The following is a 25429-nucleotide window of genomic DNA, read 5'->3' as shown; positions in this document are numbered from 1 at the left end:
ACAAAATTAAAGACTATGATGAGTGACATACTAAAGAACAAATACAATAAACAGAGTGAACGGTTCCTGTAATAGGGCCCCTCGAAACATATTTGGGCTGACATGTTCTTTTAAATTAAAATGGGAAATGATCATTAAGCAAGTAAAGGCTCTATCTCCTGCCCACCTGCGTGCAGAGAAAAACCGTGATGCTGCATTCTTTTCAGAGTGGTTAGTGGGAAAGTGGGGTTATTATGTGTGTGTATGCATGATAACAAGAAGGAGAAGAGAGAGTGAAGAGAACATTCCTTTCTCACTCCCACTCTCCACCACCACACCCCCATTGCTACTCACTGCCACCCCACCCCCAGTTTCCTTCCTGTGCTTTTTTTAGAGTCTATTGGATGTTTTTCCCACATCCGGCAACAAAGCCAGCCTTTTTATCCCATAATCTAACAGCATGGTGTTCTGTGGTTCAGCTGTATACAGGCATGGTCAATTGTAACAAATTCATTGACTCTAACTTAACCACTCTTTCCTAACATTATGCCTTCTTTTACTTTAGTTGACAGATGGCTTAGGTCGCCAAGCTGGGTGGAACGTCTCCTTGAAAAACAGAAATTGTTTTTGTCATCTAGTTGAGAATATTTCCTTGTAAACGGTGTTTTTTAACAATAAAAAGATACTCTCCAGTACCAAGATATACACTACTCCTGATTTTTTTTTTTTTTTTATTTAACTTGGTACAAGTGCCATGAACATAGAAAACTAAATCAAATCATTTGCCTTTAAAATAGCAGCAGTTCTTCTAAATACATTTCCACACATGTTTTGGAGCTACCTGGCTGGTGAGTTGTTTGAAACATCTGGGAGAACTTGCCACATTTCTTCTGTGGATTTCGGGTTGGCTCTGTCTTTATTCTTTTCCTGTAATCCCAGACTGACTCCATGATGTTGAAATCAGGGCTCTGTAGGGGCCTTGCCATCTGTTGCAGCACTTATTGTTTATCTTGTGGTTGAAGTTCGGACTCTTAAAGGCTGTATGTTTGGGGTCATTTTCATGTCGTAGAATGATTCCGGGACCTATCGGACATCTCCTCCATCCAGATGGTGTGATGGGATGTGCACGATTATCCCTGTTTTGGATGATGATAGGGGTGTGCCATATGTGATTCATGATAATATCAGGATAATTGTTAACATGATTTAAAAAAAAAATAAAAAATTTTTTTGATAATGGCAATACTCCGAGGTGTTGACGTAATGACGCCATACTGTTACGCAGTGTAACCGAAGGAACGATTATCCAGCAACAAGAATGGCTGAAAGCTGCTGTATTCTACAGGTTTTCAGCTCGGTGTGAGAGTTTAATTGATGGTCTCGGCATTGCTCATCTGTTTTTATTCTGCTTCTCCTCTCTCTGATTCATCAAGGACGGCTCCACCCCGGCTCCACACACACAGAGCTCCACACATACACAGCAAAGTAGAGGCCCAGGTGAACGATTTGACTCATTATGTTAATAAGTGGTGAAAAAAAGTGCGACAGAAGCCCAATTTTAATTTATTAATGGACAAACGTCGACCTCAAACATTGCTGAATTTGACAACAGTGGCCAGGAAGTAATTGGAAGCTCTGCAGCTGATCATGGTAGCCGTCGTTGCAGAGCAGCAGCTCTCCTGCTGATACAGCTGCACCGGTGCACCCAGCGCTGTGTACACAATCTGAATCTCATCGAGTTACTGTTGGAACTGAGGGACGATTTTTGTTTGGTCGCTGTATGCTGATATATAAATCTGTAATATTTATTTATTTGAAATTGTACGTTATCAAAATTGGTGTTCAAATATTTTCCAGTATTTTTTCATATCGTCAAGAATATCGTTATTGAAAAAAATACCCAGATATACTGTGATATTATTTAACGGCCATATCGTTCACCCCTAGATGATGATATGAATATTGCATCTCCCTTTCCTTCTCTGACAGTTTTTCATGCCGCTTTCCAGTTTGGCTGTTGCAAAAAATAGTTCTGAAAGACCATAACCTTGCACTGATAAACTCGCCTCTATTAAACTCAGTAACATTTAGCAAACTGAAAATGATCTACAAGGTAGAGTACAAAAGGATCGGATGGTAACCGCAGCAACGCAAGCCGAACGTACCTGAAGACATTGACAGGGCCTCCTACAGGCAGGTAATGTTTAGGCAGCGTTAACATCACCATGAGTGCTGTGCTGTATCTACACAGAGCGTTTTAGCTGTATTTTTCAGTTTTCCTTCTTACATTTTTTAATTACCTGTAAGCTCATGTTTATGCTTCAGGTATCTTTTTTCTGTGTTTTACACCAGAGCTGCCGCTGCTTGTGCGACGCCCGTGTTGGAGCTTTTTCCGGTTTTGTTTTGTTTTTGTTCCTGGTTTAACTCAAACCAGAGCTGCACTTGTAGGATGATGGCTATGGTTTAATGTGTTTTATATCAATGGGACAGTTTTTCCTTCACACAGTAAAAGGAATCTGCAATACAGTACATCTCTACTAATGATTTTTTTTTTTTTTTTTATAGTACCTTTTTAATATAATTGAAAAAGTGGTCCTTGAATGGGCCGCTGACCCGTAGAGTATACACCATTCAAAGATTATATACAAATGTTCTTTTCAAGAGTGAGTACATTATGTCGGAACAACTTTTTAAAGGGCTGAATAAAACACTGCCACTTGTGTTTATCAGCGTGTGTGTATTTGTCCTCATTGTCATTCCCAGTGAATTAATTCCCTTTGTAAGAGGGAATTTTCCCCTCTATTATGCTGCCTTGGCTGAGTTTGAATCACCAGGCTCATCTGTTTTGCCTAAAGTAGTCGAGGCGAGGGGAAAAAAAACAGCTGTCTAGTCAGTGAAGGGACGCCTTGCCAGTTGAGCTGTGAAATCCACACAAGTAAGCAGGATAATCTCTTCCACCCAGACCAAATATCATACCCTGGGATGGAAATGCAAATATTTCCGTGTACACAGCCTTGACCTAACGGGGTATAATTTAATGTGACAGCAGTATAAGGTATGATACGCTATCCCAATCCTCATCACATTGGTACTAAAAGTAGATGTTGCCTTTTGTTTTGAATGTCATTTTGCCAACAGTATAAAGAGGTAAACGGCAGCACTGTCGCATGGTTTTATTAAAGTGTTGCAAACAAGAAGAGTAATAACAACCTCACGCTAGCTGGGGAACACTGCTAGTTTATCTGCTATATGGCAGCCTCTGTCTGCTCGGTTTTTGTTTGGCCAGATTGTGTGCATCCCTTTTTAATCAAATGCTGTGATGATAGCCACATGTTCAGTCAATTCAGTTATATAGACACTACTTAGAACCAACTGGAGTAATAACAGCTGAATTGTACTACATTTCAAAGAGGATGTTCTTTTTATATTTCATGTATTAGTTAAAATAACTCTGTGTGCTCTGTGTGCATGCATGTCTCTAAGCAGAAAGTGCATACGGTAGTAGTAGTGTGGCAATAGTTAGGACAAGGACTTGGCTTTGATACAGTTTATCCAAAATAATCAGCTTTTTACTTCTAATATCAGGTGTGACGGGGGGCCGAGGAGATTTTGTTTTTTGTTTTTTTTTCGTTCCACAATAAATCTGCTTAATCAGTCTGAAATCACAACAGTTGCTTTGTGTTTCCTTAACTTTGAATGAATGTCAGTGTTGACATCATGGGAAAGTTTTTTTTTTTTCCCCACTTGGACAGATTACCTGAGAGCAGACTGGGTCCCCCTCTCACCAGCTGCAACATGTAAAAAGACCTAAAGCATCGGTTTACAAGGCCTGCTTGATACACACAGGAGCAGCTTGCATGCAGAAACTTGCTCGGAGAAATATAGGCTTTGCTGCAACCTTGAACTCTCCCTGCCACTGCGAGAGCTAACACGGTAGACAGTCGTGAGCTCACTGCCAACAGGGCTCCGTTGGAAGGCAATTTAGGCAAACCCTCCATGAAAGCCTGCTTATTTTGCATATGGAGAAGATACACATTTTACTTTTAGATTAAAACTGCCCTTGTTATCTTAATTGGGCCAGCAGGAGAGATGTCCCGTTTTCCTTAAATGAAATGCTCGAATGCTGATCAGAAGCTACGTTTCTTTCAAACGTTTTCTTACTTGCACATGCAGTTAAAATATCAGCGCTCATTTGGAGTGTTTTTTGGGGGGGACGGAGGTGAGCGGTGCCTTACAAATTTAAATGCAGTATTCACTTCCCTTTTAGCTTTCTCCTACCTCTATTTCCTAGAAAAAGTATCAAGCTCTTCAGCTGCCAAATGTTCCACTTTCTTTAGTTTCTAACTTTGTCTTGTGTTTTGTACTGAAAATTTAGTATATAAATGTATCATGTTTATTGAATTCAGCTGCCAGAAGGTTCGGCCACATACTGAAACCCGGCAGAGTTAAGAATAAATAGCTGAAATAACATCTGAATGTTTAAACAAACAAAACTTATATTTTAGCTTAGTTTCCATCTTAACTTCGTGAGTCTCCATGGCAACAACAAGCTGTTTTTATCACTTTTTAATGTTGCCTGGGAACCTTTCCATTGTTGTCTGTGCTCCTTGCAGTGTTTCAGTTTTAACTGTGTTTTCTGTACTTGCAGTGCTGTATTTGTGTTTTCTCACACTGGAGCCATCTTTTTGTAATTGTGTTGTCATGTTGGTGAAGATGTTTTCTGTTTTGTTTATCTTCTCAAGCTGCAGTGTGTCAAGCGCTCAGGCCCACCATATTTAAGAACTCTTAAACAGTGACAAGTATGCAGTCACTTTGTTCAGCGTTTTGCCCCATATGTCCATTTATTATTTGTTTTATATAATGATCACAGGTTTTCCTTGGTTTCTAAAAATGAACTAACAGTATGATTCATGACTTCTTGGTATTTAACTCATACCAGCGTTTGAAGCAAGCACTTTGCAAAGTTATTGAGTTCAGCTATTAATTTAGTGTCTTTCCAGATGACTCCCATGGGTTTACATTTTTTTGTGGCATCAAAACTCCTTCTAAACACTTTTCACTAGTTTCAGTAGTGTGAAAAACAATGCTTCTTTAGGACCCAGCTGTCCCCAATCAAATCAACTAGTTTAGAATAATACAAAAAAAATTAGTTTTACAGATGATGGTATCTAACTAATAATATCTAAGATATATTACTATCATGTGATGTTATGTTTTGGTCCTTCTGGGAAATGTCAGGCTGATGATAGATTTTTATAGAGGTCGCATATTTTCTGCACCATGATCCCCTGAATGCCCCCCACCTACCCCCCCTCACAGACACGCACACACACACACACACACACACACACACACACGCATGCGCTCACACACACACACACATACTCACACACTCACTCTCACTCTTTTTTTTCCCTTGGTTGGAGACAGTGAGCTCTGCAGTGTTTTCTGTGTCCGTCTCCACCAGCGCCGGGCTACACAGACCTTATTTGGAATGTCAGGACTGATAGGAGTGGGAGTCAAACAAAGCTTCCCACTCATTTATTTTTTTCTACTTACCTTCTAGATTCAGCAGTTCCTTTTCAAACTGAACTGGTGGAGGATTGTTTCAGGGCAGATTCTCCTAATGCGCGTGTATGTGAAAGCTGGGAGAGGTGGTAAAACTCAACAAGTATACCCTTTTTCAAGCAGTGGGTTTTTCAAAACTTTCTCCATTGAAGCGGTTTAAAACACTAAATGTGTTTCCCTCTCCCTGAAAGCATGTGGCTTATGAAGACCTGGCTGAGTGAGGCAGCATTAGCACAGCATTAACCACTCAGCCCAGGTTTCCCACGGGATAAAAAAAAAAAAAAATGGATCCTTGTTTCCCGAGGAAATCTCCACAGCAACGCTGCTGAGGAGCACTTTGCTGCAGCCACACCAGATATTGACGAATATTGTTTCCTGATTAGGAACTGCAGTCATTGTGCTTAAAAATGAATTCATAATCCACATAGCTAAGTGATAGGACATAAATAGGACATACAATGACTAAATGTGGTACAATCTAAGACTCATACTTAAGTCTCGTACTGCCAATTGTGATTAATGTGCACTGTTCGCATGCCTGTTATTAGCTGATGAAGCTACATGGTGGCTCTTCTTTGTAGTAGCCAGAGACATGACTGGAATGGCTCAGGACTGTGTTGCTCAACTCAGCAGTGGCACTGTTGGCTCTCGCCGCGCTGCAGCTGCATGCTGAAGAGCAGCCAGATGTTTGAGATGGTGAAATGAGCCTAGTGAGCAGGAAACGGTTCTGCATGCCATAGGAGTCGTCTTTGAAAACAGGAAGGGAACTTGTTCCCTGCTTATGTGCCTTTTCCTGTGGCATGACCGGAGGCAGGCCTCGTGTTTGAGGGTTGCTGGGGAAAAGGTACTTGTAGTTGTATGGCAAGAGCCTTTTAAGTGTACAAACATTCCAGTCGGGCTTTAGACCTGTTCAACAAAGGATTTGCTTTCAAAGAAAGCTAAAATCATCAGATTGTCTGCAATCACACGTGGGCTCATTTCCACATATTGGTTTCCCCTCTGCAATTGTTACATTTTAGTGTAATGTGATAGTTGACTGGCGTCATATAGCCCAAAGCAGTTTCAAGATTCAGTTTTCAGATATTTTTATTATCCTTGTTTACCTACCTTACTGTAATGAACAGTTCTTACATCCAACTATTAGCGTGGGGATTTGTTTTCATGCTCACAGTGTCTGCAGGGATCGCTCGTGTATATCCACAAAATTTGGAGCTCCATTTGGATATAGCAGTCTTTAGAGCCTTCCACCTCCATTCTTTCGCCATCCTGTCTGTAAATTCACAGATTGTGTTGTGACTACCGGCTTTTAATGTAATTTCAGAAGCAGCAGGTGTTTTCGGGGAAGAAAAAAAACTACTGTGCAGTACTTTTCCAGCACCAAATGGAAGACGGGCACAGCAGGCAGCTAGCAACATGTAAAATCCAATATTTCTGTCAGGAGTTGGTGACCACAGTGCAGAACCAGAATACTGAATATAGCAGAGTGAAATGCCAGGTGGCGAGACACATGACTAATACATCTTTTAACATTGCCAACAACATTTTTGTCAACTTAAAAGTTTATGATAAGTCATCGCTTGTGTTCACAACTTGTTTCTGACTGTCTTCATGAAGAAACAAATCTGTTGTTGTAGGTTTAAACCCTGGCTGTTAAGAATGTTCTGATTTATGTTAACCCTCCCACACCCTCAAGCAGTTTCCCACAATGAATATTGTTTCTTACCTCCTGCTAGGCCTTTCAATATAGCAATTGAAAAAAACATGACATCATGGATTATACATCATGTCCTTTCATTTTTGGTGCTCAACATGCTGTACTTAAGATGTGGCGAGAGGGTGTTTCCAGCACTGAGTGTTGAACCAATGAGAATTTACCACTAAATTAAACACGTTAAGCTACCATTTCAGCTTCGCCTGTAATGCAGTTGACAGAATAAGCCCTGTATGTTTATCTGGTGACAGCTCTCAGCTTTTTAAATGGTGGGATACTTTCCCATCCATCCCTTTACTCTCTTTTTAATTGACCAAGTTAGAACGCACAGGACATTGGTCTTTGATATAATTTTTTTGTAAAAAGATGCTGGGGCCGATTTGTGACATCAGAATGTGGCAGTTAAATCTCAAAATGATACTACAGTTTGCTCAGTGTGTTAAGAACAGCAAAACACATCCCGTAGTTTATCGCTTTCAATAATTCATTAAAGGGATCCCTTTTTCTGAAAACTACGGTGTTACATGCGGCACAGGATCGCTCCCGAGTCCAGGGACTCCTCAGTAAATGTCTCTGTGGTTAACAATGACATGTAGATGAGAGGCGACAGCAGTGTCAGGAGCTCTGTGAGCCACATGGCTATGGGTGATGTGATGTGACGGCTTGTCACTGCGATGTTGGTGACCTATGGTACGTTCACAGTGGCGTGGCCTAGCTGGTGCTGCGGTAATGCCTTGACGGAGTCACAGCGCTTCGACTCTCTGTCACTGTATCTGACGGGAGAATATAGTCGGTGACTAGAATGTACAATTGGCCATTCAAACTACCTGACCAGGCCAAGGATAATTTGTGTTTTAAGATAATTAAGATGGGTGCAATCGATTTGTGTTAGAAGTCAACTTGACTAATGACTCAAACCGTCCCAGAGCAGCTTTACATGCCTTGTGTACTCACCCAGTTCATTGTCATGGATGTTACCAGTAACTACAGATTGCAGCGTAGCTTGTAACTTCTTTTAAGGGGGCTGGCATATTTTCTTATGTGGTCCATGCATATTTTGTTCCAGAGATACCACCACTGTGTCCTTTAGCCTTTGGCGTATCACATTAGATATGTCTGGATTGTGAACAAAGGACATGCCAGAGCAAGGACTGATTGGAACACTGGCTTTTAATCTACATTTGGAGAATGGAGAGCTCATATTTGAATGCAAAGTGTCTCTAACAGGATTTTTAGTGTGCAAGCTGCCTTTTATTAAAATAGCAAGTTTCTCTGATGAATGTTGGAGCTAAGCTACAGTAACTGTTCAAAAAAATCTGCCTACAGTAAATATAATGGATGATTTCTCTTCAAAGGAGCTCTTATCATCTCTTCCCATTTCCCAGAGGCTGCCACAAAGCTGCCTCTCTTTTTTTCTTTTTCTTTTTTCCTGCTGCTGCTGCTGCTCATCCTTCTCTTCTGCCTGCTCTCTGGAGGGCAGCCTCAATCTAATACAACTGTGTCAGGAAGTGTGGGGATGCAAAGTGCTGATGAGCCAAAAGTAGCCCACCTCTGCAGTGTGCTACTTTGTCCCAACACACACCAGCCTGATTAGGGGAGTACACCATGAACCTATGCTCACATCCCTGTGCATCCTTATGGCACATTCCCTGCAGAAACAGATTAATATGTTTCTTTTGTTGGCTGAATATGATGAGTCCCTTTTCTGCCTTTAGAAAAAAAAAAAGATTTTATCATTTACTGTGTAAAAATTTTTTTAAAAAAAGAATCAAGCATGTACTGATATTATCATTGTGACACTAAATTAACCACCAAAACTTGTTTTAATGAAATGCTACTGTAGCTGCCATGATTTGACAAGTGGCATCTAATTCTTCCTCTAAATCTTGCTTTAGTAGATTTTTGTTTTGATTTTTGTTTTGTTCTTAATGCTATGAAAATATTTTCTTTAAATCAAAACTACTGTGATTTAAAACCAAAAACGGTTACCTTAAACATAACCTAAAATGCAAAATTATCAGTATTGATTCAGAATTTTCTGTGCATCTGGCATCTAATCATTGTTATCATGGAACATTTGTATTATTACACAGTACGAGATACATTTCTGATTTGACTATATATTGCCCTGTGAATGTACATAGTCTTATACTCTCAGCTGAGTTATGATGGATATGTTTCAGCTATGGTATCACAGCTTACAGCGTTAGACAGCTAGTACTCACTTTATAATTCAACTAAGCCCTCCACACTTCCACAAGCAGATGAATTTTGTATGACAGCTAATCATTGGCACTGGTCTGAGAGCTCTTGTTCCTTATCTGGAGATAAATGAGCTGAAACCCCCTCTGGCAACAGTGCTCAACCTGCAGAATGGCATAAATATTATGTCTCCCTAGAAACACAACTTATTCCTTTTTTTTTTTTTGGGACTGTTTTTTCCATGTAAAATACCGAGAGGCAGGTCTCTCAGTCTTTGTAGCAGATTGCAACATGTTTCGGGGCGCCGGTGAATAGATCAAAGACTCAATCTTTTGTTGAGCCTCACTCTTGTATTCAAACACGGACACAAAACCTTCGAACATTCTCAAACCTAACCCTTCAAGCATGTATGGCTCTGAGGGCTCTGCCACTGGACTGGCAGATGGTACCAAGAGGCCTGGTGTTTGCGTCCCTGTGATGGTTCACCCGGAGCCCCATCCACAGTGCTCAGCATCACCACACTGCTCGTCTTGACACACAAGCCACCAGCCTTCCAGCGCACATGAATAGATAGCCTCGGCTGACATGGCCAAGGTCAGGTTCCTCACTGCCACAGTCAAGAGGCATCACTAAGCACCAATAAAAAGATTGTGTTTAAAACAAAAATCTAGAACTAAAAATTACAAAAAAAAATCATTACAACACTGCAGATCATGCCGTTTCCTATTTATTATAGTTGTGGAAACTTTCATTAAGATATTTTCTAAACCTCCAGCAAAGCATTTTTGTTAGTTTTGTTTTTGTATTAAGAAATTATTTAATGAACCTAGACATTGACAGTGAGTAAATTACATTTTGTCAACAGAGAAAATAAATGGAACTAATGCATTCATCGCTAAGATGGTCAGTATGTAATATATACGTTTGATTCTTTCAAGCAGCAGGAGTCACTTTCAAAGTGATTCAGAGCTTCTGCGCTCATTAAATGTTAATCAAAAAATCTATTTTCAGATTACTTGGAGATCAGTCATGAGGATTTCAGGCCAGCTAGGAGGCCACTGCATCCGAGTACTGAGAGTTGAGTGAACAGGATGGTCCTTCTTTGTTGAAAATGTTAGAACAAATAGTGTTTGTGCATGGATGTTAAAGTTTTTTGTAAACTGTAATAGAGGTAGTATCAGATACACGTGCCGGTGATCTAACCTTGAGAAAATCTCAGCTGCACAACGAATTAGGATGCTTCCTCTTAAGTCTTTGTGCATTCCAGTCCATTTCTAAATGGCACAGAAGCAGGAGTGAGGCAACCCTGTCTCAATGGCTTTTTGCAAGACACGCACTGTCCTTTCCATTATTCATGATGTGTTTTCACAGACAGTGCCTTGAACCATGAGGAGTACTCCTGTCTGTCTTCTCCAGAGAGAGCCCTGTGGTATAAGAGAAAGTCTGCATGAGCTGCTCACACTGGAAGGCCTCTTTTCATCTGCATTTGCAGAAAAGCAGATGTGCTGTAATGTTAAATAGTGTGGATGTCAGTGGAGATGGCAAAAGTTCATACTGTAGATGAGCATTTGGAGCATTTCCACTTTAAAATTGTATGTCCCTGTAATTCTCTGGCATCAAGCAGCCACTTACTTACCAAAGCAGATTAGATTCCCCTCTTTCTAGTCTCTGTTAAAAAAAAAACAAAATCTTTGATTTTAGGTTTACTTGTGTGACAAAGTATATTTAAGTTATTGCCTTTCTTTTTGTAGCTATGGCATGATGTACTAGCCTGGCAGTGCCATACTTGTTTACAGCTTTCTTTTTCTTTGCTGTTATTACAGTCTGGAGACCCTGTTGGCATTAATGTTCACTCAGCCACACTGAAGCACCCTTCAGACCAATCGGAGAACAGTTTTGCTGGCTAAGCGCTGTGCAATTGGCAATCGACATTGATGTCGCCCATTGGTTTGTGAACGGCCGTTATGAGGCCGCGAGTTTGGATTTTGCCATTGCCGCCTTGCTAATTCAGCTCTTTTTGGAGACGAGCTTGGGGGAGCGGGCGGTGGATCTGACTCGATACGATTGGAAACCCGGTGATACTACATCCCGCCCACTGATAGTGTTTGACAGGCCTGTGGTGCAGACAGGCTCAGACACAGCTTTCTGAAGCTTATTTTATAGTTAATGATGCGATTATTTTCAGAAAATTAATAAGAAGGAGCCATTTTTATCTAGCACAATTTTTTACCAATGACAATTGATTTATGTGAAGTTGAATGTTTTTTTCTGAAGGTAGTTGCAACAGTGGCAATGTTGGCCGGTTTGATGCATATTGATTGGTTGTTCCAATGGTTTCAAAATGAATTGCCTATAGAGCGTCTTGGTCAATACTTACCATTTTCAGCATATCGCTTGCTTGATTGGAAGTTGTTGTTATTTCCAATTGCGAAAAGGACTTTGAAAACAGTAACACACCAAAAGCAGAAAAGGAACAACGTACTGTTCACAGTAAATAACGGAAACAAACTGGTCATCTTTGATTAACGGTGACAGTCCAAGTCCCTTTTTGTCTTTGGCTGAATGCAAGTAGTTTGTCTTCTGTGTTTAGCAGCAGAAGCAAGTTTCAGGCACTTTCAAGTGGCTTTGCACTCAAATAAACTGGCTCCTTGGACATCCTTGTTTTTGCAAACAAATGCTCATAAATATTCTCTGTACGAATGTTGGGTATAAAAATTTGTAAGTATAATGGTAAGTTAAATGCAAAATTAGTGGTAGAATCATAACAGATCATTTAAAAGTCCCCATCTCACTACACCACTATCACCACCAGCATTATTGCCATCCTCCATTCAGTATGTTGACACGCACGCACACTTCCTAGCTTTAATATAGGAGGCTTGGTGAGTCAGATATTAGAATCTTATTTCACATGTGTGGATAAATCTCTGAACTATTGTCACAATCCTTCGCAGAAGTAACAGAAACATGAACAGAGTTAAAATGTAGTGCACTGCAGGATTCATTCCAAACCCTGCAGCTATGAATCATCTTAATGTAACGTTTGCCAGCAGGTGGAAATGACTCAAATTTGTTCCCACAGTGAAATATGCAACACACTGATATTCCTCTCCTGTGCGCAGGCTGGTGCACAATCAGAGCCATTTTGTCTCCATGCAGGCACCACATTAGAGCATGGTCTGATAATTGGCTACTATTATGTATATATAAAATGAATGCGATTGCTACTGGATACACAACTTCTTTCTCAGTAAATTGTTGTGGAAGGGCTCACGTGAAAGAATAAACTCCATTATTTTGTTGACATGGTAATAAGAGGTATTCCTAAAGATATAAATACTGTTGATTTTGGTGTGGTTCATTTTATTGTGACGTAGTGAGTGGTTAGATTTGTGAGTCATGGCCATCTTCCTATTAAACTAACTGAAGATGTGGGCACAGGACAAAGGAAATCAGATATCTGCACTAACATGTTAAGCAGAATCTCGGCCACAAAGAAGAAACTCTGCGATCTAACGAGGCACAATGGAGGAAAATATAATGTATGCAAATGAGGGAAACAGACAAAGACTCTATTCTTCTCTCTGCGGTCTGTCGACTGTATCAGATTCCTAACTATCTTCTCATGCTATCCACTGTGCTCAGACTACATAATATCAAAACAGCTTTCCAATGCCTCATTGCTGCGTTGCAAGTGTTGAAATAAAACTATATATTAAAGTTTAGAATGTGTTATCTGCGTGATATTACAAAGTGATGTGACTGGGTGATTAATGCCAGAATAAACTATTTGGCACATCATTGCTCTTACTGTAAAATTAACTGTTATTCTACTGAATAAAACTGGGGTCTTTTAATGAAAGCGTCCTCTTGGATTTTACAAGGCTCTCAAGTTCTTGCAATATGCAGGCCTTGAGTTAATTTTGAAGTTTTCAAACTGCATAACTGTTATGGTCTTTTTTTAAAAACACTTATCCAGTTAAATAATGAATTATTACAATAAAGGTGAGGGTTACCAGTTTAACTCTTTTTTTTTTCTTTCTTTCCTATTTTCTAACTAATTTAATTATGTTGTATTTTGCAGCTTCAAGGATCTCTGCGAAGGAAGATTGAGGGACATGCACCAGGACACCCCGCAAAGCAGAATGGGCTTTCCTGTGGTTTCTCTGGATCAGACTTTAAGCGGGTCCGTGTGGACACTGGTGGTCTGGGACATGGCACCTGCAACCATAACTTAACCCAGTCCCATCCTATGCAAGGGTCCTCAGCCATGGGTATGCAGAGGAAGAATTACATGATGCCCCATGGATTAGGGTCAGACATATTCAACATGACCCTGAAAGAAATGAAAAAAGAGCCCATTGAGATCCAGTCCTGTGGCCAGTCAAATGCAGAGATGATTTTTGACTTCAAAGAGGAAGGCGGTGGTCAGATTGACCCAGAGCTCCAGGATCTGTTTGATGAGCTGACAAAGTCAGTGCCGCCACTCAATGATCTCGAGTTTGAGAAGATGCTGAAGCAGGATGATACTTTTGGTTTGGATCTAGGTCGGCCCAGCTCGGCGGGAGCCGCCGCCAGTCTGTGTTCACCAATGGAGAAGCCGATAAAGACGGAGCACTCGCCAGACTTTGGCCAGGTTCACAGTGGTTCGCCACAGCTTCGACCAGCCTCAGCAGGGCCCTCTTTCACACTGACCAGCACCTCTTCTACCACCACATCGCAGAAAGCTAACACTCAGGCAGGACACCCCAGAGCTTTGCCCTGCTGGCCAGAAATATCTCACGCAGAGCAGCTGAAGCAGATGGCAGCGAACCAGCAGCAGCCGCCGAGTTCTCTTCTTCATCACCACCACCAAACCCCGCCTGTAGGACTGACCAGCTGGGCTCCTGCCATGAGCACCCACTCCTCCACCGGCACCTTCCCCCAAGACAAGATCGCCAGCCCGGCTCCACTGAGCCAGCAGAGGATTGGGTCCCACAGTAAAGGGATCAACAACTGCCTCTTCAAGTCAAACGGCCACAATGGCTCCCATCATTTGGACATGAAGGTTCTCAGCACCAAGCCCACGTTGCACTTCAGCCCCAAAACCCCCCACTCTACCAGCCAGCCCATGTCTATCATGACAAGTGCAGTGAACAAGACGGAACAGCAACAGCAGGCACCATCAGCGGGCCAGAATCAGCCCCATTCAGCTCTCCATTTCCAGAACCAACAGATCTCCACATCAGCTGCCCTCTGCCTGCAACCCAAATCTGTTCCTGCAGGCCTCCCGTTCAGACTGTCACAACAACGACAGGTAAGGGCTTCGTCCAAAATCCATTTGCACATTGTTGCTTTTACGTGAAAACTGAATCCTCCAGCCTTTTATGAATATAAACAAAAGACTTTTTAAATGTTGTTTACAGCATTGGAAGGCCATAGAGTTCAAATTAGCTGTAAACATTACAATCATGGATTAAATAGTTATAAGAATATTATGTTACCAACATATCTAACTGCTATCACGTATGATATTATAGGTCTTTCTCATCAGTTGGTGGTCTCAGTTTGCTTGCAGCAGTCAAACTGCTGTTTCAAGCAGCTACAATCCAACACTTCCAGACTTTATTGTTATTGTTCGTGATAATGTCTGTGCCTCTCCTGTTGTGACTGACTTCAATATGCATTTTCCCTGAAAGTGTTTTGACGATGACACAGATTGCCAGAGCACAGTAAATTAACATACAGGGCTTCTAATTTCTCTGCTTGTCATGGTGGCTCCCTGTCGGGGCACAGATATGCACAGCGGGATTTGCTAATTGGAGGTTGTTAGCTACAAGGGACAAGTGGTGGAAAATGACAGTAATCTGCTTAGCTCGATGCCGGAGGTTGAATCGCTGATTTGTTATGATTGGGGAGATTTAGACCATCCCCTCTTTCATTTTTGCACCAACGCTATCTGTAGCCGTCTTTGTGTTAAATCATAATGCGAGCCACACAAGAGAGCTCTCGTAACCTCTACAGATCGAGGGGAAGTGCTTGTGTGACTGGGGTAGGGTGGGAAGAGCGAAGGAGTTCTTCGGACAAGGAAATAAACGCGGTATTATGACAAATACATTACGGTACACGGATAATACAGGACCAGTTTTACCACTATACCAGAAAGGTATTTACACTCAGATGTTCATGGATGTGTTAAATCTCCGTTAAAAAGATTTGAATTATTAGAAGCTTTTCATTAACGTTTTGAAAGAAATATATAAAGTCTTTAAGATTAGTAAATAATCTAAACAAGCGTTCTTCTGGGCACCAAATGACATTATTTCACAACCTGACAGATCGTCTTTATAAACAATACAACAATTAAGATGATCAAAAGTAAAAGTACTGTTCATGTCAGAATTAGCATCAGCATTAGCATTAGGTATCATCATTTATTCTAGCACAGATGGTGATTACATTTCTCTGCTTTTAAATGTAATGTAGCATGTCAATTATTAGTCATAGAACATGGTATGCAATCTAAAATCATGGCGATCAGAAGAAAAAGGGGAAGAGACTCAAATCAGTTGGATATCATAAGATGAAAAGGCCTTAAATATATTTTAATAAATGATTTTTTTTTTTTTTAAACAAACTTTTCCAAAACTCAGCGCTCCTAAAAGTAAAAGATCAGTCACCTTTGAAATGCTGAGGATATGAGGCCGCGTTTGAGTTCATCAGGGGTGAAGGTTTGATGACTCAACTTTCCCAAGAACATTATGTTTTAATGTGCAGTTTGTTTGAACAAATAACATATGCAAACAGGGCGCTAGGTTTATCATAATGGAGAAGAAACGAGAACCGCCTTACAATCTAAGAACATATGTTCAAAAATGCTAATAATGGCCGGCATGGGCAGGGTTAAAAGTCCAGCTAATGAGGGAAGGACGGCTCACAGAGAGGAAAAAAAGAGTGGAGTCTCTTCCCACAGTGAAATGAATTAGTAATGCCAGAGAAGTAAAGGTCCTGAAAGAATGCCCTGATCCCCTGTGTAACGTTAGCGACTAGCAGTGGGTCCCCCCCCCCCAACCCCTACCCCCCCTACTGAGGCTGAAGACCTCTTTTTAAAACAGCCAGACATGTGAGCCTTTGTGCTTGTTTAAAGCTTCTTGCAGTTAAATAATCAGTCACAGTCAAACATGTCAAAATTCGAGTCCACCACTGTGTAACTCTATTTGAGGTTCCACACAACAAGAAATACTTCACTCACTTGAAGTATGAATACGTTCTAAGGCAGCATGCACGAGAGGACAATTATACATTATGAAACCTTGAGTTATTGCGGTTGGTTGGCAATGATAGTTCATGGTCAACATTTTGTGACTAACATCAGTAATGAAGCGGTGTTGTTTATTTTCGCTACAGAAAGTGAAAAAATAGTTTTGAAGGGGTTACGTGACCGTGTCAATAAAGAAAGAAACACAACCCTGGTGTATTACAAATTACAGCTGGTCATTATTGTTCATTATGTCTGAATTTGACTCAAAATATTTGCAACTGTGGGAAGAGTATTGATTTCCCAAAACTTCCCAAAAGCCAATATGGAATTTTCTGGTAACTAACATCTCAATGTTTTGAGAAGGACTGTTTTAACAAAACACAGAAGGTAAGATGGTTGTGTAGCACAAGCTGATCGATTCATCTATTCCTTCATTTAATTTACCAAAATATCATTATTTTTCACATTGGTTATTGATAGTTACACTTTTATTTTTGGCTAAATAGGAGCTATTTTAGTTGTTTATTTTTAACTAGTTAGCATTGAATCAAATCCGAACAGTAATTAGCTTTAGCTAAAACCAATTCTAATTTCAAAACAACACAAGACCTTTGCATTGTGCACAATTCAACCCTCTCCTTATTGAAAATGCATGAAGCCACTACAGCCGCAGCAGCCGAGTGGTTACAGTGCCACATAACCACAATGTCCATGCTGTGAATCTGGCTGCAGATCTGCATTGCACTTCATACCCCGTCTCTCTCCACGTGTTTCCTGTCCACCTCTCGTATCCGTAACGACTGTCCAATAACGACAAATATCCCCCCAAAAATAATAGAAGTAGAAGCAGCAGCAACTTAAGATGAGGGTTTAATAAAGACTCCTCAACTTTTTTGTTGATGATCTAGTGGCACCACATCCTTCGTTTGGGATAAGAGTGGGGCCACGGGGGTTGGGCCTACCAGGTCAGTCCTGCAGTGCTGTGAAGGGAGTGCTTGTTTCCTGGGAAAGGGAGCTGTGGCCAAGTCCAGATGCCGAGGCGCTCCCCAGGGACAGCATCCTGAGACCAGACTGGAGGAAGTGCAGTGTGAGAGCCGGCAAGGCTGGGCCTGGATCACTGTCAGCTGCCTGCACTGCCGCAGGATGGGAGACTAAATCACTCCGCTCCTTCTCTCTAGCCCGAACCACATGTGGTATTCATTTACAACAAGCTTGTGAAGAATGAGAGAGGGGAAAAAAACATGGAAAACAGCTTTATGACACATTGGGATGACAAAGAGGATTACTCAGTTGTATATGCAAACACCGCTCATTGGTCTTTTTTTCTTAGAACAGAGATGGAACAAGCCCTACCCAGTTTACCTCTTCGGGGAAAATGTCAGTGATGGTCACAGTTTCTTACAGCCTCGATAACTGGATATAACAACTTAAAGCTTTTGACTGTGCTTTTTTAGAGTAACAAGAGAAACCCCTATTTTGATGTTTCCGTCCCCGTGTAACCCCATTGCCATGCTTGGTTTGCTGTGTGGGTTGAACTCGGGCAGAGAAGGCGAATATTAGCTTATTTGAAATGGCTTCTGACTCCTGATGAGTTTCAACTTCCCTTCCTCTCTAATCCTCTCTCATTAGTGCTCCAAATCACAGTTCATTTATTACCATTCATTCAGATGCACATATGCATATACTTTACCGTCTATTCATGCCGTTTTTGTTTTGGGGATCACAATGTCACCTCCCTGTAGACATTCATTCTCTGCAGCGAATCTGTCCTTGAAGGAATAGCTTCTGCTAAATGCAGTGTTAGATTTCTAATCCATTTTACCCTGGGAAACATTTCAAGTCAACACAATGACCGACACTGCATACACAGCATGTGTTGACTTGGTAGACGTTTAAGCGCTGTTGAGGGTGCGCTTGTGTCCACATGAAAGACACATTTTACTTGGAATGCTTAAATGGTCTGCACAGCTGCCTAAAAAACTAAAAGATATGCAGCGCAAGGACATATAACTCCTCTAACACCCACGATAGTGAAAAGCTTATCTGCAAAAGCAGATGTCAAAGACAGGACTCCAAACACGTCTCAATTAAATGAGTGCTGCCCACTATAACATATTATTCAGTGATAGTGTCAGGAGCCACATGGCTTTCTAGAGGATGGAATGCCTCCTTGCTAAACATGAAACACTGATCAGTGAAGGGGAGCTTATTAAATGGAGGTAGTCATAGCGGAGGCGCTTAACTTCCCATCGGCACACATTTCCTGCTGTCTCAGGGATTCTTTCCACTCTCTTTTGACACAATTATCAAGGGAGAGACGGGCCTTGAGGAAGCCCCCCCCCCTCCCTCCAAAAAAAAAAGCCTCTCTCCAAGTCTCCCTTTTTCATCTGCAGAGGGAGTAGCCTTGACCACATTCTGGAGGTTGAATAGCATCTTTGACACAAATCTGTCTCTTGTAGAGTTTTGCCCTCTAGTGGTCAACCTCTGTTTTTGCATCCTTTTGGTTGAGTGTTTTCAAAGCGTGTAGCCAAGTCGAGGCACTAAAAGAGTGTTTATAAATGTAATAGCGACACCACTGACACTAATGTGAAACCTTCCTGTGTCTCTGCTGTAAAGGGTGTTCCTACTGGTCAGAGGCTGCCCACCAATGGAAGCTTAGGAGTCATGTCAGCCCCATCGCAGCCACGGCCCTCGGCACCCAACCACCAGCAGAAAGGCCCAGCCAAAACTCCAGCCATACAAAGGCAGCTTAACCAACAACAGCACACCATCAGCACCTCGGTGAGCTGCGTTTACCTCGTACAGCTTGCACCAGTTAGTGTACAGTTCAGACTTTGTGAGAAGTATTTGAAAAATCATAATTAGTATTCCCAACTTTGTCTTTGCTTTCAGGATAAAGACAACGCACATGACCAGTTCAATCGTCATCTAACAAGACCGCCACCTGATTACAAGCAGCCAAGAGTTATGGTGGGAGTCCAGCAAGGAAACATCTTCACGGGTACTGTGCACTTGTGACAACTGAGAAATGCTTTGATGCTGACAAGTGATCATAATGATAACCGGTTTTGTTTGATATCTCTGTAGGTCAAAACTCATCCCAGTCTTCCAGCAATGGCCCTGAGAACAGCCTACAGTCCATATCCTGCCACCTCCCAAGTGGGTCCGTTTCAAAGATGAGTCCTTCACCGTCGGACCGCAGATTTGGTATCGGGACAGACTGTCATCCGAGTTCTTGTATCAACCAATTCCAGCAGCAAAACAGTCACAATCGGATTGGACTGAATCAAAGTAAACCCAGGTTCCTTGGGCCAAACGCACAAGGCAAGTCCTTTGGGATGAACAGTGTAACAGGTGTACAACACCAGAGAACGACAGCTGACTTGCATTCCTCGGCGGTGCCAGGACAAGGTCTGGGAGGCTTGATGACAAATGTCAGCATGAGCTGGGGCTCAGCCAACAAGCAAGTGACAACTGGACTCGGTGTTAGGCGGCTACCCAACCCACTACAGTCTCAGGGTGCGCAGGACATGCCAAACCATCCATACCAGCAGAGGCATATCGGCCCTCCCAATCAGGTAGCACCAGACATCGGGATGCTCCCTCTAAACCCTGCGATAAGAGACGCAGGCCCGAGGCCAACCCAGGCGATGATGGGCTCTCCATCAGCAGTGGGAAACCTGAACCAGGCGTCTCCTGAACAGAGGGTACCAGCAGGTAACTTTGCAGAGCCCGGTCCCAACTCTGGCAGCTACCAGAATAACAGAGCCAACCGTCTGACCTTTGACTTCCTGCCGGAGGGAGACAACACAGTCCCAGGAATCAATGCAGACTCCGACTTCATAGACTCTTTGCTCAAATCCGGCTCTGGGAATGATGACTGGATGAAAGATATAAATTTGGATGAGATTCTGGGTAGTCACTCATGAATTTGGGTCACAGATTGCTAAAAAAAAAAAAAAAAAAAAAGACCCACGGCTCAAATTATAGAGGTCATGTGTGTAAGGTAGAAGGGAAAACGTTGGTAAGTAATGTTAAAACTGAATTTTATAAACTCGTATTATTTGTTATCCACGTATACTGAATTGGTTTGTATTGTATCTACTGTGAACGGAATTTGTGTTCCGTCCTTTGTACTATACATATTTTGTTCTTGGTCTATTGCCCAAGAAACTGTATGTCCTGCTCTCGTTATGTCAAATAGGATCAAATACAAAATTCTCACGATGAAAAGAAAACATTGCTGTGTTATTTTCAGCTTCATTTTGGTTCAAGTTTCTAAACCTGCATCCACTGTTTAGCATGACATGGTGTTTACCTTCAGAAATTTTGGCTCCCATACACATGGAGAAACTTGCCACAACAGATATTTTCCCCTTTTTTGTTCAAGCCTTTTCGTCTGTGGTAGTTTTCAACGCTGTTTAAATAATGTAACCATTATTTTTTTCATGTGATATTTAATAATTATTGGGATAGTAATTAGACATAATAATACATGTAATTAATAAAATTTTATTTGAATAAAGTGTTCCTAAAGTGTTTGCTTTCTTTAATAATTTGGTTTGCTGTCTAAAGGATATATATATAAGATTATCAATGGTTCATATTTTTTTACTAAAATAGTTATTGTAATTTGTACAATTTCTCACTACGACAAGCAAAAATATTTTTTTAAATGGATATACATGTACTAAAAGCCCATAACCACATTTTATCTTTATAAACTTTTTTTAAAGTCTCAACTGAAAACCTGACAAAGCTGAGGGTTGAAGTTAAACATCCTTACAATACTTGACATGTCTGAAGGTAAAAAAAAAAAAGGTCAGAGGCAAGTACTTCCTGCAGTTTTCCCTGGTTGATTTAAAAACTCCAGTTTCAAACATTAAAAATGACTGATGCTGTAGACCTATTTCATAAACTATTAAAGAAACAATATCCACAACCTCAACGTCATCTTGATGCCACGGTTATTTCATACCTCTGTGTGGGTTTGAGTGTGGAAAAGTGAGTTGGATGTCAAATCAGAAGATATTCATACTTTATTCTGTCATCATACCCAAATATCTTGAAATGTGATGCACAAGCATGTAATACCTTCCTCAAGCAGCTGTATTTTTAGGGCCCGAGCACCGAATGTTGCGAAAGCCCTATTGTTCAAGGAATTATTGTTCTGCTTTTTCTTAAAGAGTTGACTTTTTGGACCCTTTAACATACTCAAAAACTCATGAAAGGTGGTACACGTGTCCCTCCCGGCAAAAAATTACGTATATGAGTGGTGTCGTGAGTGGGTGTGGCCAAATGGCTAGCGTCCCCTTAACTGATGCCCCGGCGGCTACAGTGACCTACATGCACGAAATTCGGTGAACATGTTTCACACCTACCTAGATATACAAAAAAGTTCCATTGCACCATTGCCACAACTCAACAGGAAGTCTGCCATTTCTAATTTAGTTGCCATTTTTGGCGATTTGCACGTGTTGTATTTTAATAAACTCCTCCTACAGACTTTGACGTACCAACCTGAAATTTTGTCTGTGCTATCTTAACACCTGGGAGATGAAAAGTTATTGAAATAATTGGTTTTCATCGAATGGTATGCCTGTGGCATGGCAACCATTTTGAACGTCTCGCCGTGAAAATATAAATTACTGTAAATGTTATATGCATGGACTGACATGCTAAAGTATGACTTTTTTGTCATATTTCGGACGACGTGCTATATATACTGTGACGTTTTTGTCATATTTCGGATGACATGCTATAGCAGGATAGAATAGGCGAATCAGACAGCAGTTTAGAATAATAGACCTTCCCCAAACTTTAAATGTTTCATTACAGTTGCCCCCTGAAGACATCTGTATGGTAATATCTGCTCATAGTCATAATGCCACCTGCTGGTAACAGGAAATTTTATTTTTCATACTTTCCCGTGCTTCATCGAGCTGTTTGATCACATCGACATCAAATCAGTTTAGAATATCCTGAAGACATTGGTGATGATATATTGAGAAGCCCGTGCTTTCTTGTGAAAGGGCGTCGCCAGGACAATGTGGTAAAGTTTGATGTTTCGCTGTGACACAGGAAGTTTATGTCAAAGGTCCAGGGACGCTCCAAACGTCACGAAATTTTGCACATAAATCAGGCAAAAAATTTCATGAGTTTTTGAGTAAGTTAAAGCTGCCAAAAAAGGCAATTTTTTGTTAAGAAGGATAAGGAACGAGAACAAGAAAATTAAAACTGCAAGCTAAAACATTGCCAATGGTTCTGCTCATTCAAATTTTGGACGACATCCTATATGACTTTTTTGCCTTATTTTGGACGACATGGTATACTGTGACTTTTTTTTTACATTTCGTACGACATGCTATACTGTGACTTTTTTTCATATTTTAGACGACATGCTATAGCAGGATAGAATAGAAGAATCAGACAGCAGGTTAGAATATAAAAATCAGAAAGCGGGATCGTATACACCAATCACACACCAGAATAGAATAGACCAATCAAGACAGCAGCATAGTCTAAACCAAACAGATAGCAGAATAGAATAGACCAATCACACACCAGAATAGAATCAGACCAATCAGAAAGCAGTCTATTTTATCCCACTCTCTGACTGGTCTATTCCTACCGGCTTTCTGGTTCGTCTATCCTACCCTGCTTTCTCCTTGGTCTATTCTATCCAGTTATCTGATTGGTCTCTTCTATGCTGTTTTACCATTGGATAAAAGATCAGTTGATATTATTTTTCTTGAAATCTGGAGATAATCTCTATTAATTGATGTATTTGTATTCATTGCATTGATTGATTAGCCGCATACTTATTACAAAACATTTAGAAGACGTGCTGGCAGTTTTAAGGTGAGGTCAGTGAGAGCCTGACAAAATCACAATATATTTAGAACTCATTCTTGAAACCACTGTGAAATACATAAACACGCAAGAAAAATATTACCACAAAGTATATACTTTATTTCAGGCCAATTTCAAAGTATCATATGAAGAAAGATATAATGTAACAGAATTTATTGATCTAAAACACATGCACATATCTATCAAAAAATGAACAGATCATTACTGAATATAAATTCATTTCATGTGCATTTAGAAAAACTCTAAATACAAAATCCTTTAACTTGTGATTAGTTCTACTGCTACAATGAGAGCCAACGGCTAACATGCTCTGACAATTACACACTAAAGTAAGCATAAAATCAGGTTTGTGTGACAAAATGCATCATTGCATCAAAATGAAAACTCTAGCCGTGCAATACAAGCACTGTGGTGTACCACTCATTTTAGTTGCATTGTTTTTAACCAACACTGTTCATCCTTCTTAAAAATCCATCAACACATGATTTAATGATCAGTAAAATCAAAACTAAACAGAGGTTTCTCACACAGAATAAAAAAAAACTTGTTCATGTCCTCTAATCTAAAATATATATATATTTATTTTATGTATATGTATAGCGTGCGATCAAGTTAATTCTACCCATTTAGTATTGGCCGGCAACAGAATCAGAGTGACATCCTGCAAGGCCTCAACCAAGGGCATGCACAGCAGGCTGATTATTCAAAGGTTACTGCAGTAATGCAAAGATGTAGTCATCGAGTAAACATCAAAATTAACGGGATTATGAGAGAATTGTCAGCATGTCGTCTCCACTGCAGCTGTAGTAGTTTGTTCATCCGAGTGTGTAAACATGTGTGCTTGTAGAAGAATCACTTGCTTCTCTGTTCTGAAACCTCCTCCTTAAAATCTCAGGGTTAGTCACTCAAAACGACCATCTAAAAAACAGAAAGAATCTCTCGGCTAGACCTATTCAGACGTGTCCGTTAACACTTTAAAACGTACATCATTTTCTCATTAGCTTATACAGTTTGTTCATACGACAAGAGGCTGATTAACAAATCATACCATGTTCTGGACTCTGGAGATAGAAGCAAAAATAAATGTTAGTGTCATTACAAAAACATCTTTGGAATCTGCCACAACAATTCCTGACTGAGATAACTGATTGTTTCTTAATTATTCAACATTAAAATTAAATTCAACAATCTGCATAACTCACCGCCATCAGTCAAACCCTGACCTTCTGTACAACCCCTTGACATGACTCTTAAACCTGCTTCAACGTGTCCCAGCTGTAGTCTTTAAACACTCAACGTAGCGTCGTGCAGAGGAGTTCAGCTCCCTCCTCAGGAAGACAGTTTCAAACACTGTAACTCTTGGATACTGTCGGAAGGTGGGATTGATCGAAGAGCTGTAGTTTTCTGCTGAGCTTAGAGATCTGCCTTTTTGGTTAATGTTTAGAAAAGGTAGTAAAAGCTGCATGTGATCAACAAAAATACAACAACACTAATATGTATATAGTAAAGCAGAGACGAGAGAAATTAGCTAAAAATGGTTAAAAAAAAAAAAAAAATTTTAAAAAAAACCACAAATCAATCTTGGCAGACCTAATCTTGGTGAAGTGTTGACAGTTGACCCTGTTCAAAATGTTTCAATTCATCTATGAAAGAAAAACAAAAGCAAAATGCCATTTGATCTAAGCTATCATACATATGGAGTAACCTAAAAATAAAATACTAAAAAGATAATACAAATGAATGGTGAATTAGGCTTAGATAAGACTGAGATACAAAGAAGCCAGGGTTAAAAAAAAAAAAGATCCCTAAATCCCCCTCATGTATATAAACATATAAGTTTGATTATTCAACATCAG

General features: G+C 40.6%; 1 protein-coding gene across 1 annotated transcript in view; it reads left to right on the top strand.

Annotated features, from left to right (window-relative positions):
* The window catches only part of maml2 (mastermind like transcriptional coactivator 2), a 33542-nt gene extending 12303 nt beyond the window's left edge, over positions 1–21239 (top strand). The window contains exons 2-5 of the mRNA XM_069716306.1: positions 13545–14756; positions 19317–19481; positions 19593–19701; positions 19788–21239. Coding sequence (XP_069572407.1) covers positions 13545–14756; positions 19317–19481; positions 19593–19701; positions 19788–20629 — 2328 coding nt within the window. The 3' untranslated portion in view covers positions 20630–21239. The remainder of the gene's footprint in view (positions 1–13544; positions 14757–19316; positions 19482–19592; positions 19702–19787) is intronic.
* Positions 21240–25429: the final 4190 nt, after the last annotated feature.

The sequence above is a fragment of the Brachyistius frenatus genome, unplaced genomic scaffold (assembly GCF_029030835.1).
Source record: "Brachyistius frenatus isolate BFR_SWC_R1_liver_20210118 unplaced genomic scaffold, ASM2903083v1 Contig_155, whole genome shotgun sequence".
Lineage (NCBI taxonomy): Eukaryota > Metazoa > Chordata > Actinopteri > Embiotocidae > Brachyistius > Brachyistius frenatus.
Note: the sequence above shows the minus strand (reverse complement) of the source record. Positions and strands in the feature narration are given on the sequence as shown.